This window comes from Grampus griseus, assembly GCF_964374135.1.
Source record: "Grampus griseus genome assembly, chromosome: 8".
NCBI classification, from domain to species: Eukaryota; Metazoa; Chordata; class Mammalia; order Artiodactyla; family Delphinidae; genus Grampus; species Grampus griseus.
Genome location: NC_139002.1, coordinates 108,026,907 through 108,046,115, shown reverse-complemented (window position 1 = coordinate 108,046,115; position 19,209 = coordinate 108,026,907). Strand labels below are relative to the sequence as shown.

Here is a 19,209-nt window from a genome sequence, read left to right as displayed (position 1 = left end):
TTATAGTGAGAAGAATCATACACAAGGACAGAGGCAGAAAAGGAGACAGGGCTGCTTTGCAAAACTACAGAGATTGCAAGGGTGGGTAACGGGCGGGACGGGAACCACCCTCCACCCCCCAGGGCCTCCTCCATCCCCACCTGGAAAATCCTCCTTCAGCTCAGGTGACACTCAGAGGAGATGCTGCGCAAGGGCCAAAGCGCTCGCGTCAAGAAGAGGGTTTATATATCGTAGTCTGGGTGTGTCCATCCCAGTACCTGCTGTACAGCACAGGGAACGCTACTCAGACTCTGTAATGCCCTCTATGGGAAAAGAATCTAAAAGAGAGCGGATATATGCGTGCGTGTGGCTGATTCACTTTGCCGCACAGCAGAAACTAACAGAACATTGTAAATCAACCATACGCCGATAAAAATTAATTTAAAAAAAAAACAGAAGAGGGTTTAAAATCGCATCCTCTTGCATTTCAGCCTTTTTTAAAGAAACTAGACCGAAAAGATCCCTCTCCCTGAAATATGTCAGACGGGGCTTGTCGACACGCCAGCCACTCCTGCACAGTCACCGGCAAGGCAGACGTAGCACGAGCATCCTCGCGGGAGGGGAGCCCTCTGCGCAGGACCCGGGCTCAGTCCACGCCGTCCAGGTCCTGATGCTGTCTGCTCTCCACGCCGTCCAGGTCCTGGTGCTGTCTCTTCTCCAGCTGGAGAACCTAGAAGAGAAGATGCAGCGTCACCACGAGGACCTGAACGGCGAGGCCGTCACGATGCACCGATTCACCCGGAAGAGGGTCGGGGTCACGGGACTGAAAAAGCAGGTCCTCCGACAGCATCTTCAGTGATGAGACGGGGGTGGATCCAGAGTCCGGAAGGATGTGCCTTGGCCCGGGCACGGGGGTCGCTGCTGGGCTAGAAGATTCCAGGTGAGTTCCATCTTTACCCACATGTGTTTTTCTCCATTTGAGGGTCTTGGCATACCCTCTGAACCCCAGGCCTGATGTGAGGGAACCCACTCCTGAGTGCGTACTGGTGGAAGCGAGGCCCCACGGCTGACTAGTACTTGGCGGGGGGAGAAGGCTGGGCTGTGCACTACGGGGTGTTTTGGCGGCATCCCTGGACTCCGCCCACTAGATGCGGCAGCACAGACCCCTCCCCAGGTACAATAACCAAAAATGTCTCCAGACATTGCCTGACGACCCCTGGATGAGGGCCACGGCCACGGACGTGCAGCGTTGCTTGCGTCCCATCTCGGTTTGCACATCATCTCCTCGTGGTTGCTCCCCGCTCCCCACCAGCTAGCTCCGGCTGCTGCGCTAGCTCGTCACTAAAGGGATCCTGCCTATAAGCTTAAATTATACAAAATGGCCCACCTCTGGCCCAACCCTGCCTCCCAGGTCATGAACATGAAGCTAAAATACCTTTGTTTAGCTCACGGGAAACATCCTGACCAGGCCCACCTATGAATGGCTGCAGGGAGGAAGAAAAAAACACATCCCCTCTGGGGCCAGGAAATGTTTGACTCTGGTCCCTCCCCTGTTAGGATAAAAGAAGCCTGAATTCTCAGGCAAGATGGCTCTATTATTAGGTAATTAGGGGAAAAAAGGAAGATGTGAAGCCAGTTGGATACCCTGGCAGTCTAGAAGTGACAGTGGTTGGCACCACACTGACACAGTGTTGTAGCCCTGAGTTTAGCATCCTTAGCACAGCCCAAAATAGCTCATGCTCTGATTGACCTGAAACGTACTGGATCCTCTGCAGAAAGACGGACGCTAAAAAACGCCTCCGTATATATTAAAAAGCTTCTCGGTCCTCAACGGAAATGAGCTGATATTCCCTCAACAGACCTTTAACAGGGAGAAGAAGCATCTCTGCCTGATTTACCTGAGCTTCTATGCAGCGGAACTGCCAAGGCCAGCGGGCGTTGTACAGAAACGGCCGCAGGTCGAACCTGTTGTCGTCTGGGCTGTAGCTCTCGGCGTGATACGCGGGGGTCAGTGTGGTCATCTTGTGTCTGTTCATGGAATACTTCGAGAAAAACCGCTTCACTTTGTCGGCCACCTGGGAGGCGAGGGATGCACAGGGCCTGATGCTGGCAAAGCCGGAAAGACCCCAGGCTGGTGCTCCCAGCAGCACTGCCCTGGGCTGTGCGAGCTAACAGCACCCACCCCCTGCAACACGGCTGCGTCTGGACCCCCCGAAGGCAGGAGTGGACCGGTGCCACTGCTCGGGCTGGGGCTGCGGGATGAACTTTGAAGACGCGGTCTCCTGACTCCAGCACCCCGGAAGCTGCATCAGGAGACCCGGTCAGGGGTCCCGGGAAGATGTATCTCACGAGGCTTCCAGGCGGGTCTGCGGGGACCGCTCTGTCTGTGGGCTTCGGCCCTGAGGAGCCTGACAGCTCGCAGAAAAGCAGCGATATTCCGACCTCAGAGTTCGCCCCCTGCCCCCCAAAAAGGAGGAGCTTGCGCGTTACGATGGGATCCAGCCCCACCCAGACAAACTGAGCCAGCATGGAAGGAAGGCCTGGGCTGCTGGGAGCCTGAAACTGGACCGTAGCTCCTTAGAGAGACAGACTGTTCATCTTAAGGTCACACCGTGGCCACCTGCTCCTGAGTCAACTCCACCCACAAGGTGACCTTACCTGCCGACTCCCTGAGGACACTGCACATGGCTTACCTGTCTGGGGGTGCAGACGTCCTTCCACACATAGAGGAGTTTGCAGAACATGCTGTAGGGCCCCATCTTGGCGATCTTCCGGAGCCTCCCGTAGACCGACAGCTCCGCGTAGGTCACTCCCATGTCTTCCTGGGGACAAAGGAGAGGCGTCTCATGAGTGACAGCAAGTCAGCGCTGGGGGACATGGAGATGGAACCGAGCCCCACCCCCACCACTCGCCTCATCACCTCCCTCCCGGCTCCAACCTCGAGAGACCTGAATTGAACACTGAAGGCCAGCCATGGATGACGCTGAGCCCTGGGCTCCCAGGCCAGGACCCAGCGATGGAGCATGGCTTGTTGGGGCAGAAAGGAGGCCATGAAGGAACCCAGCAGCAGGGAGGTGGGGGAAGAAGCACAGTGACAAAGCCACCGCCGTTACCTCGTCAGTCTGGGACACCCGTCCGTGGGCCAAGGGCTCCAGCTCGGCAGTGGCCGGCGCTACCAGGATGCTGCAGCCAAGACACACAGAGGTCAGTCACAACACCTGCGTATTAACTCAACAGATACCATGAAAGCACCAGGCAGTGCTCAGCCCGAAGACGGAGGGATACAAAGACCTCCCGGCCTTACGACAGCGGGAGAAGGGTGGTGAGGGGAAGAGGGAAGCAGCGGCTGCCTGATCTGGCCAGAGCCAGGGCAGCACTGATGGGAAGGAAGGGGGTGCCTGGTCTCGGGACCCCAAGCGCGCCTGCAGGGCAGGACTGTTTCCATCAGGAGATGGGAGCTATGGAAGGTGGCTGATGGGGCAAGGGTGGCCCGGGGCTGTGCCGAGACGCATACCCGGTGGCTCAGGGGCCACGGCTGAGGCCTCGTGGGCGCACACGCACCTCTGCAGGGCGGGAAGCTGGAAGCGCTCCATGCAGAGCTGGACGAAGGCTCTCAGGTCCGTCTTGCTGATCCCGCCTATGGGGTTGATGTCTGCGCTGGAGCAGTCGTACTTGGTCAGGTAGCCGAGGAGGCTGCAGCAGGAGAAAAACGCGCGGTTTCCATGCAGCAGACCCGAGGGGCTGCAGATTCCACGAACCTGGGGGCCTGGGCATCCAGTCCCTGGACATCCGAAGACTCGCTTCTTCCAGGGCCCTGGGGCCAGACCCTGGCAGATTCAAGGGTCTGGGAGAAGCCTGATGTGCTGGGGCAGACTGGGGAAGGGGCAGAGGCTACGGACAGCCAAGGAGGAGTTTCCAGCAAGCCGGACGAGACGTCTGGGCCGGGAAGCAGCTTGGGGACTGACCAGCAGCCACCTGCAAGCGGCCCGTCTGGGAGGGGAGGGCTGGGGCCAGCAGAGTGCGGAGCTGAGGGATGGAGGTCCTCGGGAGGGAGGGGCAGGACCTCAGGCATGGACGCTGAGTCCACAGAAGCAGGGCCACCTCCTCACTGCCAGACACCTCCTGCGGTGGGCAGAGTGGCCCCCAAATGCCCACATCCTAATACCCGGAACCCGTATACATACACATACGGGGTGAAAGCAACTCCGCAGATGAGGTGAGGTTGAGGACCCTGAGATGGGTGATTACCCTGGATTATGGGGTGGGCCCTAAATGCAAGCACAAGGGTCCTTAAATGTGGAAGAGAGAACTGGCAGGCGGGGGGCGTCAGTCAGCGGGAGCTGTGGCCACAGGAGAGGCGCACAGATTCTGCACCACGGGCTCTGCAGACAGAGGAAGGGGCCACACGCCAAAGGATGCAGGCGCCCCCAGCAGCTGGAAAAGGCGAGTAACAGCTTCTCTCCCGGAGCCTCCAGAAGGAACTGGCCCTGTGCCGCCTTGACTCTGGCCCCGTGAGACCCGTGTTGAACCCCTATCCTACTGAACCCAGAAGGAACTGGCCCTGTGCCGCCTTGACTCTGGCCCCGTGAGGCCCGTGCTGAACCCCTAACCTACTGGACTGTAAGATAATTCATTGGCGCCTTGGAGCCACCGACTTTGTGCCCACTTGTCACCTCAACCCCACGACACTCACCCCTTCGATGCGTCCGTCCCTCTCCACCCCGCCACCACCGCTACCATATTCTCGCTGGACCACTGGATGACCGCAGCTCTCCACCCGCATCCCAAGCTCCCCCCCCCACAAGGCCATTGCTGACCTGTGCTGTGGGTACTGTTTGGCCTTTGTCCCACCTGCACTCCCACGGCTGACCTCTGCCCACTTTTCAAGAGAAAGACCAAACACTCAGCCCTCCAGGCTCCCACGAGGGTGCAAAGCCGGGGTGTAAGACCCCCTGGGTCCCAGACAGGGGGGATTAAAACCTGCACCGCCCTAAGCGGGGCTCCTTCAAGCAACCCCGAGGTGGGTGTAACGTCACTCCCTGTCCCGTTAAACGGATGGCTGACGGAAGGAACAGGGTCCGGTCCGTGGGCGAGGGCCAGGGTTTACGGGCCAGAAGAGACCGTCGTTTTCACCTGACCCCCGTGCCCCTTCCCCCCCTCGGCTGCTCTCGAAGGTGCATCAGGAGCTAAGGGAGACATAGACCCTGCCGGAGTGGCCGCGGGTCGACCAGGGGACTCGTGCAGAGCAGGGCATACACACCTCTCATCCACGTTGGCAGATCCGAGCACGAGAAGCCTGCCTGGGGCGCCCCGGGACCAGAGGCTCAGCTGAGCGAAGAGGTAGGCCATGACCATCCTCACCCGCGCCTGGACCACAGGAGGGAACGTCATCCGCGTGGGGCGGGGGCGGGGCACGCGCATGCTAACGCCGCCTCCCTGCAGCTCGGGGCAGGGGCTCTCCCAGCAACCTCAGGAGGACAGGGAAGTTTAAGTGACGCAGGAGCTTCCAGCGTCCAGAGGGGCCGGGAGCCCGTGGTCCCCTCACCCACACCGTGGGCTCCTGCACTCAGCCACAGAGATGGAAGGACCAAAGCCCGAGGCCGCGGTGAGACAGGGCTGCAAAGCCAGCGGGGGAGACCGTGGTCCCTCCTGTCACTCCCTGCACTGCTCGGCAAGGTCACCCGCACCCGCAGAAAGGGGACAGAGAGACAGGACAGACCCAGGCAGCTGTAGCCCAGGCCCCCTCTTTCCCTCCACAGACCACACAGGGTCCAGCTCCCCCGCAGCCGCCTGGAAGGTGGGGCTGCGTCTGAGCCGCCCCCCAAAGACGCAGAAACTGCACGCACTTGCACACACGTCACGTTCCCAAACCCTCACGCCGATGCGCACACTCTCACGCACACGCACGCACACACACGCAGACCCCCATCCTGTCGCGAGGCTGCACACTCAGGGTCTCTAAGGCAGGCTGCTGACCCCAGTGCCAGCTGTCCCCCGGGTTCCCTGCGGCCCCCGTTGTGGCCCCATCTGGGAGGCACACCTGTACGTTCTGCAGGGCCAGGCTCTCCCGGCTGCTTCCTCCGTGAGCTGCAAACGCAGGGCTTTTACCCGTCACCAGGCTGAAGATGCCCATGACAGCCTTCACGGCCGGGTCGATGTTGAGACCAATGTGGTGGCTGGGGAGAGAAAGGGAAGGCGTGCAGACGGCAAAACAAAAACACAGAACTTACCATTTTCAAGTGCCCCATTCAGCAGCATCGAGGACACTGACGACGCCACCTCCAGTTCCAGAACTTTCCATCAGCCCAGAAGGAAACCCTGTACCCACGAGCGGTCTCTCCCCACTCCCTTCCAGCCCCGAGGACGACTGACCCACTGTCTGTCTCTGGATTTGCGTGTTCTGGAAACAGCAAAGAAATGGAATTCCAAAGAATTGGAATGGAAGAAATTCCATTCCAAAGAAATGGAATCCACAGATTCCATGGAATCACACAGATCTGTGCTTTGCTGACTGCCTTCTCTCACTCAGGATGGTGCCCTCCAGGCTGATCCACGTCGTAGCCTGTGTCAGCGCTGTGCTCCTTTCTAAGGCTGAATACCACCCCCTCGTAACCACCTCTTGGTCACCTACTCAGCTGTCGATGGACATTTGAGCTGTTCTGCCCGTTGTGAATACGCTGTCACGGACCCAAACGTGTAAATATTGGTTCACGTCCCTGCTTTCACTTCCTTTGGGCGTCTCCCTGGGAGCAGAAGTGCTGCGCGGGGACAGCTTTCAGCTGAGCTCCGCGTACAGAATGGGCAGCCTCTTGTTTTTCCCTTGGAGGCAGAATAAATGGGACATTCTGAATGGGGCCGAGTCTCCCTGGGTGGCAAGATGCCTTCTCTCCACCTTCCTCAGGCACAGAGGCCTCCAGGTGGAAGCGGGCAGAGGGCTCCCGGGACGGGCGAGGGCCTGCCTGTGCTCCCAGCTGGAGGGGGGTGAGGAGGGAACCCGCTCGCCTCTGGGGTGCTCACTGACCCACAAACGTGGCCTTGGGGGGAGCTGCCCGCCGTCACCGCCACCTGGCCGCGTCCGACGCCACTGACCAGCTACCTTCCGATCTGCTGGGCGAGATCTCTGGCTCTGTTGCACGTCTCCCGGGACGAGTTCTCACTGGCCATGTAGCAGGTGGTCAGGATGCGGCCGCAGAGCTCCCGGGGGTCCTGGGGGGTGTAGCTGGTCTGGTTCACAATGGTCCGGACATCGGCCAGCACTTCCTGACCTGAAAACCACCGGACAGAAGCGCACGTGCCGTGTGCCAGGTGCCTGCACCACTTAATCCCTTCTCCACCGCCCGGGAACCTCGTCAGATCGGCCCTGCGATGCCCGTTTCTCGGCCGCGGACACTGAGGGAATGGCCGATGTCACCGCACAGAGCGACAGGGCGTGAACGTGGGTTTGTTCTTTCCTTGGGGCCACACTGCCAACACACGGCAGCGACGGGCACCTGTGGCTTGATGGACACAGCCACGTGGGCCCTGGAAGGGACTTTAACGGCCTTGCTGTCCCCAGGCCCTGGGACTCAGGCGCGACGCTGTGACCTCTGAATACGACCTCCACCACGAGGCCCAGGACCTGGGTTTCCCCTCTGCTCCTCCCACAGGCTGACCCCCTGGAAACTGCTCGGGCCCCAGACGTCACCTACTTCCGCGCTTCACAGCCTCGCAGACCTGGTGGCACATGGAGTAGACGACACAGGCGGTGGCCCCGCTGTCCACCCCGCCGCTCAGGGGCAGGAAGAACCCCGCCTGGAACGGGCCGACCAGACGGGGGTGTGAGCAGGGCCTCTGGGAAGCAATGCGCCCCCAGATGCTCCCCCTGCAAAAATGAGCGCCCACAAAATACTCTCCCTGGGGGAGGGGAAAAGATGCCCTGCACGTTCCAGGATGGACTTTCTAGAAGGCAAAGGGACCTCCACTGTGGAGGGTCTAAGGCTGGGTCTCCACGGTGAATTACAACAGACACGCACGATCACGAAAGCGGCAGGAGACGGGGAGTCTCGTAACTCAGTGTCATCAGACAGGACCCCAAAGACGGAGCCAGAGCTCAGCGGGACCTCTGGGCTCTGTCTAGTGTAGCTGAGGCTCCCGACGGAAGCAGAGCCATGAAATGCTTGCATTAAAAAAAAAGTCACCAGCCTGCCGCAGGATCAAACGCAAACCAACTGGGAGAAGCAGAGGGAGGTGGTGAGACACTGATGCCTTACCTGTTGGCTACGTCTTAAAAAATCCCAGAGCCAGAATGCAGGTCCGAGGCTGGGGAACGATGGGAAGCATTAGGATGGGGAACTGCTGACCTGGTCCACAGCTCACCTGGGGGCAGGTGCCAAGGTGGGCGCTGTGCCCGTGAGAGCCGCCAGCACGACGCCCAGGTCTCTGTTTTAAGCACTTCGCGTGAATGATTTCATTTGAAATCTCAAAACAGCCCCAGGGGGCAGATGCTGTCATTGGCCCGGTTGTGAAATGGCACAGGAAGGCAAGAACAGCGTCTCTGTGCCCAAGGGCCCAGGGCAAGGAGTGGCAGGGCTGGGTGTGGGCCAGGGGTTCCGGCTGCAGCGTCAAGGGCAGGCTCTGGAGACCAGGACACGCTGGCCCCGCAGCGCCACCTGGCGGTGCAGCAGGGGATGGGGGGTTCCCCGGGGGACAACAGGACCACCCCCACCCCCAGCTTCCCAAGGGCCCCACCTGATCTCCTCGGCGGGACTGTGGTATTTCCACTCAATGGGCTCAGAGAGCGGCTCCAGCAGGTCCTCGTGGCAGGACAGGGCGAAGTCCACCTTCACGCGGGGGTAGGGGCTCACTCTGCTGGCCTGGGAAGGACAACCCCTCAGCGCTGGTACCCGTACAGGCCCCTGGGATGACTGCAGCCAGTGGGGAACACAGCTCAGAACCCCACTGGGGACCCTTCACGGCCGCCAGGACGGCCAGAACAGAGACGGATGTAGCAAACGCTGGCAGGGATGTGGGGAACCCAGAGCCCTTGCACAGTGCTGGGGGGACGTGAGATGGGCAGTGGCTGAGGACAACCTGGCAGGGCCTCCTACAGTCAAACAGGGAACCACCACAGGACGCTGCAGTCCAGTCCCAGGTATGTAACAAAGGACACGCAAACACGTCCACACGGACACCCGGGCATACGTCCACAGCAGCACAATTCATCACAGACAGAGTGGAAATGGTCCAGACGTGCACCGACAGACGAATGGACAAACAGCACGTGGTCTAGCCATTCAGTGGAATATTATTCTGCCGTAAAAAGGAATAAAGCACTAACACACGCTACAGCATGGACGAACCACAAAACATTATTCTCAGCGAAAAAAGTCAGACGCAAAAGGCCACATATGATATGATTCCATTTCTATGAAACGTCCAGAATTGGGAAATCCATAGCGACAATGCAGACTGATGGTTGCCGGGGGCCCTGGGGGAGGTGGACGGAGAGTAACAGCTCGTGGGTCCGGGTTTCTTTTGGGTGATGAGAATGTTTTGACGCTGATTGTGGTGATGCTGCTTGACTCCACGAATACACTAAAATCCACTGAACTGTGTGCCGAAATCAGTGAATTGTGTGGTAAGGGAATGACATCTCAATAAAGCTGTTATTAAAAAAAATTCTGGGTCTTTGATGCGCATCCCACGTGTGTGTCTATAAGCACTTACCGCCAGGTTTCGAGATGAAATCTCTGCCCTGTAGCTTCTGACATCCTCCAAATCCAACGTGGCGGTGAGGACTTCCTGGAGAAGGGAGTTTCAAAGAGAAATCGTGATTTCCTGTTCTGTTTTGTTTTTCACTCACACGTCTAATTTGTTTTCGTAGGTGTGCCAAATGGCACCCGGTGAGTTATGCCTTCTAAGGCAGGGACTGGGGGTCCAGGGAGAGGGGACAGCCAGTGGTGCTGCCGACCCAAAGCCCTTTCCTCTTGTCGTTGCCACGGGAACCTCCACTGAATTGCCGGTGATTCGTTAATCACGGCGCGGGACACAATCCTGTCAATAAATGTCTGCTGGGGCTTCTGAGACAGCTTCTTAAAAAGACACACGAGGAGCAAGGGCCCCTCTTCTGCCTTTGAATGGGGCTGCATGAAGATGCATGGCTGGAGCTCCTGCAGCCATCCTGTGACCAAGAGGCAACTGAAAATGAAGCCCACACAGAGGAAGGCCCAGATGGAGAGTGACGGAGGGGTGGAGCCAGAGCCCCGGCAGTCATCACGTTGGGGTCCTGGCCTGGACGTGCTGCCTGTGCTCTAGGAGATGATGCTTCATTCCTTCGAACCCAGATGAGATGGGGGTTCTGCCACTTGCAACAAATTACAGAAAAGGGAAAAGTTTTAACTCATAGACGTTACTCCTTCCCTTATGAAGAAAAAAACACTAATCAAATTATATTATGAGGACATTGTCTCATACACACAGGTGCAGGACAGCAAGAACTGCTTCTGGGCACCACTGGGGGACACAGGGTGGCTGGGCCCCCGCTCCTGCCGCTGGGCTGTGGACAGCTACCTGTGTCAGCAGTGGGCCTAACCCAAGCTGGAAACACCCGTGAAGAGACAGAGAGTAAAGAGCTGCCGCGTCCTTTGGTTCTCCTGTCATTTCCCAAGTGACGGGTCACTGAGGCCGCCGGGCTGCCTTGACAAAGCCACAGAAAGTGAGGAGACGCCGGAGGAGTGAACCCTTCCTGAGAAGAAGGCTCCAGTCCACTTTCCCCAGAACTCGGTTAGCCTTGCACAAAGGCTCGACCGAGGCTGTGAGAAGCATGTGCCCTCGAGAAGGTCAGCTGACCACGGAGGGGGTGGCAGGGCAGAAGGGCACGGCCCTGGCCGCAGGGCAGTGATGCCCCCTCTGTCCCCAACACTCAGGCAAAATCAGAGAGTTCTGGCTCGAAAGCCCCCTCCGGGGGGGCGGGAGACAACGGTCCCCAGGTTTCTGTCTGGCGAAGAATCACCTGTGTGCTTGCTGAAATGGGGGCTCCTTGGGGGGCCTGGACGGGGTCCAGAACGTGTAGTGACCTGCACGCCTGCTCATCCTGGAGCACGTGAGCCCCCCAACCCACCTGCCAGTGAATCCTGCCACCGGGTGCCTGAGGCTCTGACGTTTGGCTGAGTGTTTTGGCCAAGCCGACGTGCACTGAAGCATGTTTGGAGCTTCCGTCTTTAACATGGTCAATACTGAACAATAGGACGCCTTTGGGGACGCAGCCACTTGGAAAGCAAGGTCTGAGGGACCACGATCAGGACGACTTTTGCAGGGAGACGGAGTGTTCCCGCGGCCGGGGCCCAGACTGCCAAACCTCGGGCTTCCCTCTGGGCAAGAAAACACCATGGGATTCTTTTCAAAGTTCCTTTCCTCGGCCCATTTTGAAACCGAAGTTTGGTTTCATAACCACTTCCTTGCCAACAACCCCAAGGAGACTGCAGAAGGCATGAAACATCACCTCATCTGCGTGGATGCCAAGGAGGTGAAGTGACAGAAGTTACAACAGAGGGTCCTGGAGACTTTCTTATTCTGTGACATCACTTGCCTTTTGCTCCCGCAGAGCAATCCCCGGAGACTTTTTTTTTTTTTTTTTTTGCTACCACCTGCCTCTGTGAATGAGCATTTCCAACACTTGTTTCCAAAAAAAACCCAAGTTGGATCCAAAGACACGATGTGCGATGCCATGTGAAACCTGTACTGACCGTCTGAGCCCAGTAAGAGTGACCCTTCCCGGCAGCACTGAAAGTTACGCTGTGTTGCGTTTGCGGAAGTGGAATCTATTCCCATTTTTGGGGCAGTAACAGCCATTTTCCTTCTTGGGTGCTTAAAAAAAAAAAAAAACCAACAGGGAGAGCCACACGATTCTCTACAAGCACCTTTTCATCTCATCTTATTCTCTCTGTAAAGGAAACTAATGTCCAATCACATGGGAAAGCTCTGTACTCACGTTAATGTGTTTTCAGAAGCAGAGGGTGTGCAGTTTTCATATTTGTGGCTCCAGTGAGGTTACAACAACGTTGGGGGGACGTGCCCCCCCGCGCGCCCAGCTGGTCATCAGTCCAGTGAGACCAGGGCGCCCCCCAGAATGAGGAGGGTGGGGGTCTCCAATGCTGCTTCCAGAACCCACGGGGCAGGGCCCACAGGGAACGTGTGCTGCCTTGATTTCTGGGGAAAACCCCCTAATGGCCCACCTGCAAGCCCCCTCCTGGATCCGCCCCCACGGACGGGCTCCGCTCTCATCACGGGGACCAGGCGCGGTGCCTCCTCATTCCTGAGGACTGGCTCCAGTTCCCCGCCAGCCCCGGCTGTGGGATTCTTCAAACAAGCCCATCACATCCTCCCGGGAACCAGGGGTCACCCCTCTTGTCACTACAAAGCCCGCTCCTGCAGCTCCTGGCCTCTCCCTCAGCTCCAAGTGCAGCCTCGGGGGGACCCTGCAGGGCACGTGGGGCTGATAAACTGCTGGGGATCCCATCCGTCCAGCGTGCTGTGCGGGCGGTCCCCGTAACCTCAGGGTGAGAATCCCTCCCGAACCAAGGAGGTGAAGAGGAAGCAATCAAAACCAGCAGGACCCACCACGGGGGCCACGTCAGACCCCCCGTCATGGGGGAGAACAGAGAACACAGCCCCTGAACCAGAGACCCTCCCGCCATCCCACGCGGGCTGGTTCGTACCACGTCGTCCAGAGAGAACTGGGACCCCTGGGCAAAGATGCTGCCGTTCATGGCTATCAGGGCACAGCCGTCGTAGTACAGCCGGTCCCCGTCACAGCCCTTCTGATTGGCCAGCAAGTAAATCCCGCCGTTCTGGAAAATGCAGGGGACGGCAACGGTCAACTGTGGTCCGTCACCTTCACCCTCCTCCGGCCCAAACACACGAAGCTTCAGACGCCCCTGAGACTGTGTCATAATTAGCCCCCCACCGCAGCAAGAAAATGTGCGCCTCCAGGGAATGTCCGCAGCTATGGTGCTCTCGGCCTTCCAAGGTACCAGGCATCACACGAACCATTCATTCTCGCCTCCCAACTACCCTTCAAGGCAGGCGCTGTCACCTCCACCAGACAGGATGAGAGATGCAGCTTCAGAGAAGACAACCCCCCCAGGTCACGAAGCCGAGACTCTGTCCCAGGGAAGAGCAAACACGGCCCCTGGTGTCATGCTGCCAGCAAGAGGGGCAAACTCGTGGGCGTTCCCCGTGCCTTGCTGTGGTGCCAACGGGCATCCTGGTTCCCGGTCACCATGTCACTTGTCCTGAGACCAGTATGATATGATGGTCAAGAGCCCAGGAACCGGATGGCTGGGGTGTGAGCCCAGGGGCCACTTAACCGCCATGTACCGAGTGTCCTGCTCCAAAGAGCAGAGGTGTCAACAGCACCTGGCCCGTAGGGCAGTTTTGAGGGTTAAATGAGGTCAGGCAAGCGGGGCCTGGGAAGGGGCGTCACGCACACCGATCGGCTGCGGCTGTGACCAGAAGCACCGAGCATCCTCACGCTCAGGCCCCGCCCAGCGCTGGGCGCTGGGGTCACAAGCGTGAGACAGACACGCTCCAGCATCCCTGCCGCCACCTACCTTGGTGGTGGCCATGGTCACCAAGTCCACCCTGGCGTGGGCTTTGCGCAGCACGTGGTGGCTGCCTGAGGCATTGGTGAAGATCTCCACGCCGTCCAGGCCCATGTCCACGTGTGGGCTGTGGGCAGGGGAGGGCAAAGAGACCGGTGTCCCCAAACCACCCTCCCAGCCCCACAGCTCCCAGGGCATCTCCCCAGCCCCAGGCCATGACACCAGGAAGGCTGCAAACCTCCAATCCTCCGGGGCCCAGCGAGGATGGGATCTATGGCGCAGAGGGCAAGGCTGACCTGTGGGGTGTCCAGAGTTCCTCGCAGACCTCACTCCCGATGCACGTGTCCTGGGTGGAGAGGACAGCATCCCCAAAGGGCACGGTTTCCTGGGTCGGGAGACCAGAGCGCTTGAGACCCCTTGGCCATCCCGTCTGGGCCAGGTACTGAACCAGGACGCCAGATGTCACGCATGAGACTTGCATGAAGGCCACGATTTTGTTTCAAGTACTAATGAATTCCTCCTCGACCCGGAGCGTTCCCAGCCCAGGGGCCAGCAGGCAGCTCCTCCGCTGACCCAAGGGCCTCAGTCACACCTGGAAGCCGAGCTGAGCTGCCACAAGCTTGAGTGTGGCTGCCGCTAACTGTGACTCGGTTCCTGAAGCTTCCACGGGCCCAGATGGCCAGCGGCAGCAGCATCGGCTGGGTGCTCTTCTGACATCATCTGTGCTCCTGGGGGTCCCATCCCCATGTCAGAAACGAACGGACTGAGCTCTTACAAAGTTCACGCCAGCCGACGGGTCATCCAGCCCCTGAATGGCAGGGCTGGGGCAGGACGCAGGGTCCCTGTGTCTCTAGGAGCTACGTTCGTGTCCCCCGAGGGGTGGGAGCTTCCAGGGCAGGGACGGAGCTGCCCCTGAGGCTGCCGCACCGGTCTGAGCAGTCACCGAGATGAGCAAGTGCTGACAGGATCACCCGGGCGTGGGGCCCACCTTGGCCTCCTCTCTCGGGGACCAAGTTTCAGCTGCGCTGCCATTTCACTGAGCCAAAAAATCATCCTGGCGGGCCTGGACCGCATCCCAGCACTCTTGGTTGGGTCCCCTGACGTGTGTGTTAGTGGGTTCAACTCCCTTTATCACCAAGGGCAAGAACCGAGGGGCAGGCCTGGCATTTCCTGTTCTGATGCTTCTTGCCACGGACACAGCCCTCAGCCAGGACCCCGAGCTGGCCGTCCCGGGACCCCTGCACACCCTGCAACGGCTGCCTCGCATTCCTTATCACAGGGTTAGGGCTGGAATCCTGACCCCACCTTCCTGTGACAAGACCAGGGCTCGGGGCAACAGGGTGATAAACAAGCATGCAGGGGGGCTCTCGGTGACGGTCCCCTGACCTGAATTATCCAGGTTCCGGCAGTTACGGGGCTGGTTTGCCCTGTGTCTTGAAAACTCCCCTGAACTTTAATCCACTTGCACCCAGGGCCAATTTCTGCAACTTGCTCTCAACCAGGGACACCAAGCAGCATCCTTCCACCTGCAGGCGGCCCCCATGCTGGTTTAGGGGGGTCACCTGGCATGTTTTCTAGGATATCAAAGGGTCCTAGAAGAATGAAATGGAGGATTTCTCGCAGCAGGGGGACTGCTGCTGAAATGTTTGTTTCACACACACACACACACACACACTCACTGTGTCTGGATCACGATGCACTTAAATTGTTCCCATTGCTGCAATTCACGGTCAGAAAAGTTTCCAGGTCACATGGGAGGCGACCAGACCTGGTTGAGAGCCCCTGTCCCCAACCTCAGCTGTGCCCAGCCCTGACTGCCTCGCGGGGGGCACCAACCCAAGCTGGCCCCCCGGACATCCTCTCTTAGGGATCAGAACCGGTGCCAGTGACTTAATCTGGCTCCTGAGCAGCGGTGATCTTGGCCCAAGGGCCAGGGAAGTGAGAGGCAGGCGGAGACCCCTGGCATAAAGAGGAAAAGGGTCTGGGGGCTGGTGGGATCGGGGAGAAGGGCACTCCTGCCCCCCCCCCCGATCCATCCCCGAGGTCCAGATGCGTCCCTGCTGACCTGCTCCACTGCGGAGGTTCAGTGTGTCTCCATGAGCCACCTTGAGCGCAACAGTGAGGGGTGCAGAGAATTGGGTGTCATGGGCTAAACCGTGTCCCCGAAATTCATGTGCGGAAGCCCTAAGCCCCAGCACCTCAGATGTGGCTGTGTTTAGAGATGGGGATCTTTAAAGAGGTGATTAAGGTAAAATGAGGTCACTAGGGTGGGGCCCTAATCCAATGTGACTGGTGTCCTTATGAGAAGAGGAGTAAAGCACACAGACACACACAGAGGGACGACCCCGTGAGGACACAGGGAGGAGACGGCCGTCTACACGCCAGGGAGAGAGGCCTCAGGAGGACCCAGCCCTGCCCACACCTGGATCTCAGATTCCAGCCTCCAGGACTGGACACAGTGAATGTCTGTTGTTTAAGCCACCCAGGCTGTGGTGCTTGGTTATGGTGGCCTAAACAAACTGATACACTTGGCAACCAGAATGGAAACTCAAGCAGGAGCCAGAGAAATCAGGGCCCCCCGAAACACCCGCTCTGTGCCCCTGGCTCTCAACGCCCCGCAGGAAGTGGACAGCACCGGGTCCCAGCTGTCCCACCGCAGCAGCTTCCAGGACGAAGGGGATGGTCGAGGTCCCCAGATAAGGCTGCAAAGTCAAAGCTCTTCAGGCCTGGCCAGCCAGGTGCAAAAGATAAGACAGGACAAGACAGATTTCTGGTGCTGAGTTTTCACAGAATGAACAGGCAGCCAAGGAAAGTCCTTCATGAGTTTTATAACTAGAAACCCTCCAAACCCGGCTTCTTGAGCAGTCCCTAAGTCCGAGCCCCAGCCCAGCAGGGAACAGCCGGCCGGCCGAGGTGGGGCAGGAACCCCTTCCCCCAGGCTCCCCTGAGCCCTCTACCCCGTTGAGTGAGCCAGAGGAGAGGAGAGGGCAGGGCCAGGACAGGCATGACACAGGGGAAAGGAGACGCCCACCGTCCCCCCACCTCTGCTCCCGGGACCCTCCCCACTTGTTACAGACATCACCCCTTTGTCTGTGCTCCTTACACGGGCCATGGTGATGCCCGTTACTTTGACCCGACGGGTCTTGCCCCCACGGCCCACCCCAGAGCGACGTCTGACCGAGAACGGGTTTTCTTCTCTGAGACTCACCTGCTTTGTCAGGTCCTGTATCATCCGGGGGAGAAAATATTCCTCTGTTTGCCTGGAAAGGAAACCACCACAGATGTGAGAAGGACCATCCGGGAAATACGCAGAACGGCACCCAGACGCAGAGCAAAACGAGAGCTTGGAACGGATGAGCTGGCAAAGGAACCATCAATTTAAGGCAAAAAGGCAAGTATAAGCCTGCGCGATGAGGCTCCCAGGCCACGTGACAGCGAGACGCTGGGTGCTCTCCTACCATCGGCCTGGCTTCCCCACCCTTTTGTAACTGACCAGGACGCCATGGGGGCCTTCCTGGGACAGGCCTTCCCCCATAGCCTCTGCGTTAGCTCCTCTCTGAAGTACCTAGATAACAGTAGTTGATGCCCATTTCCTGAGTTGTTTTACAGATGTGAACACCCCCCACCACCACCGCCAAATGGAAGAACTACTCAGTGACCGTGAACACGTGGCCCCAGGTCTCCTGGAGCCTAAGGACTGATCATATTAACCCTGTGACAGCACCCTGCTGCCTCACCGTCAGCCAATCAGAGAACTGTGCACGAACTGATCGCGTACCCTGCAACACCCTCCTCTCCCGGCCTTTAAAAACGCTTTGTCAGAACCCTTCGGGGAGCTTGAGACTTCTCGGGGCCTGGGCCACCTCGTCTCCTTGCGCGGCCCTGCAGAAAACCTTTCTCTGCTCCGAACTCTGACATTTCAGTTTGCTTGGCCTCGCTGTGCCTCGGGCACACACTTGTGTGAACACGTTCACGGGCGGCATCGGAGAGGCATGTCACGGCGATTATCTGAAAAGAAGTCGTATTTCCCCACGGAGACATCCAGGTGGAATTCCTGTTCAAGGGTCCTGAATCAGAATGATCACACCGCATGAACCCAACGTACGGTGACAAACGGATATCATCACTGAAGTAATAAAATAACGTCCCAGATTGCATGAGCTGGACACAGAGTTTAATACACAACTTCAGTACAAGCCGTCCCACGGTCTACACGAAAAGGTAGAATTCCAACAATAGATGGTTTCCAAATCTGACCTCAGATAGGCTGTTACCAGATGCACCACTGAGACGTTTAATTAACTAGATTTCTTTTTGCTTTCTTGGAATTCACAAGAACCTTCTGGGAGATTTTTGTGGCTTTTACTTAAGTAAATTTTAAAAGCAGAGAAATGGAGAGGACAGTGCTGTTTCTCCCTCACTAATGAAGGGAAAAGAAACTGTAGACGTCCTCTGACCCCCGAGCTGCCTTGGCATCCCATAATGAGCTCACCATCGGTAGGCTCGGTGATGGCGGTGCCGCTGCGTCACAATTTGTTTTAGAGGGAAGAGCCGCCCCAAGGTTTCTCCCTTCACCCTCGCCTCTCCCCTCAATTTGCACGAAGATCCATTCAGAACCAGATGCAGGCAAGCCCACCAGGGAACGACGCAGGTTCCCCTTTGCTCCTCCCCACGCCCTGCTCCAAAGCCAGCCTACACCTAGCGGATGGCTCATGAGGTCCGCACAGTTCATTAAAGAACCAGAGTACCGACAGTAAACCCTCCGGATCGGCAGTGAGTCATTCCGAGCTGGCTTCACGCTGGCCCGACCCATCTTTCCAGCTGCCTCCACACCGGAGCCCCTCCTGCTCTGCACAGCTCCTCTGATGGGCTGTTCTTCTTCCTCAGCGAACATCCCCTGGAGAAACCCTAGCAGCATATTTCTGCCGAGAAACCACTCCTGGCCATGCTAATTTCAAGTCTTTTCTGGCCCTCTGGGAGCTAAAAGAGTCCCCTCGACACCCCCGCCCCCCAACACCCCCGTCTTGCTGGGCTCAGATTTGGGGCATCCACCTAAGAATCTAATGAAAGTGAACCTAGATTCTTAAGTTCTCTGCAGTCAAGAACTGGGCCTTTTTTCTGTTTTCCTACAAAAGCCTGAAATAGCATCTTGAAGCTGTGACGGACTCATTACTAAAGCAGGGACACAGTGACAGAACCATTTTATTGTCACCATTTTGGCACAACTCCCGAAGGGTAAAAACTCTGTTTTGTTTTTTAACTGCACCAGAATGAAAGCTTCTGGTTCCAGCTCAGTATCCACTGCCACCCTTTCTACAGGCACCATTAAATGAGTGATGGTCTGAAAGGATTCAACATTTCAACATTAGAAATGGAGGAAAAAAAAGTGAACTAGAGATCTACGCTGGCATAGAGTTAGAGACAACAGAAGCCAATGCAAGATAGCAAAGAAAATCAGACAATAGAAGATAAAAAGTGAGCTCAAAACTAAGAAAATAATTTGAAAAATTAAAACATTTGAAGATATGAAAACATATTAGGTGCATCAAAGAACAGAACAGAGAGGGAACCCTTGGGTACTGCTGGTGGGAATGTAAGTTGGTGCAGCCACTGTGGAAAACAGTATGGACGTTCCTCAAAAAACTAAAAA

General features: G+C 57.7%; 1 protein-coding gene across 3 annotated transcripts in view; it reads right to left on the bottom strand.

Moving 5' to 3' along the window:
• NADSYN1 (NAD synthetase 1) overlaps positions 1-19,209 on the bottom strand; it is a 33,977-nt gene continuing 14,768 nt past the window's right edge. For 2 of the 3 annotated variants that reach the window (XM_082659984.1, XM_082659982.1), the window contains 16 exons: positions 16,768-16,819; positions 13,856-13,944; positions 13,569-13,686; positions 12,675-12,806; positions 9,685-9,759; positions 8,707-8,831; positions 8,229-8,277; positions 7,668-7,770; positions 7,076-7,244; positions 6,020-6,155; positions 5,240-5,346; positions 3,541-3,672; positions 3,093-3,162; positions 2,673-2,801; positions 1,878-2,054; positions 1-709 (listed from right to left, as the gene is read on the bottom strand). In XM_082659984.1, coding sequence (XP_082516110.1) covers positions 626-709; positions 1,878-2,054; positions 2,673-2,801; positions 3,093-3,162; positions 3,541-3,672; positions 5,240-5,346; positions 6,020-6,155; positions 7,076-7,244; positions 7,668-7,770; positions 8,229-8,277; positions 8,707-8,831; positions 9,685-9,759; positions 12,675-12,806; positions 13,569-13,686; positions 13,856-13,944; positions 16,768-16,819 — 1,747 coding nt within the window. In that variant the 3' untranslated portion in view covers positions 1-625. Of the gene's footprint in view, positions 710-802; positions 898-1,877; positions 2,055-2,672; positions 2,802-3,092; positions 3,163-3,540; positions 3,673-5,239; positions 5,347-6,019; positions 6,156-7,075; positions 7,245-7,667; positions 7,771-8,228; positions 8,278-8,706; positions 8,832-9,684; positions 9,760-12,674; positions 12,807-13,568; positions 13,687-13,855; positions 13,945-16,767; positions 16,820-19,209 lie in introns of those variants that run through there. The other variant, XM_082659983.1, reaches the window with a different exon arrangement.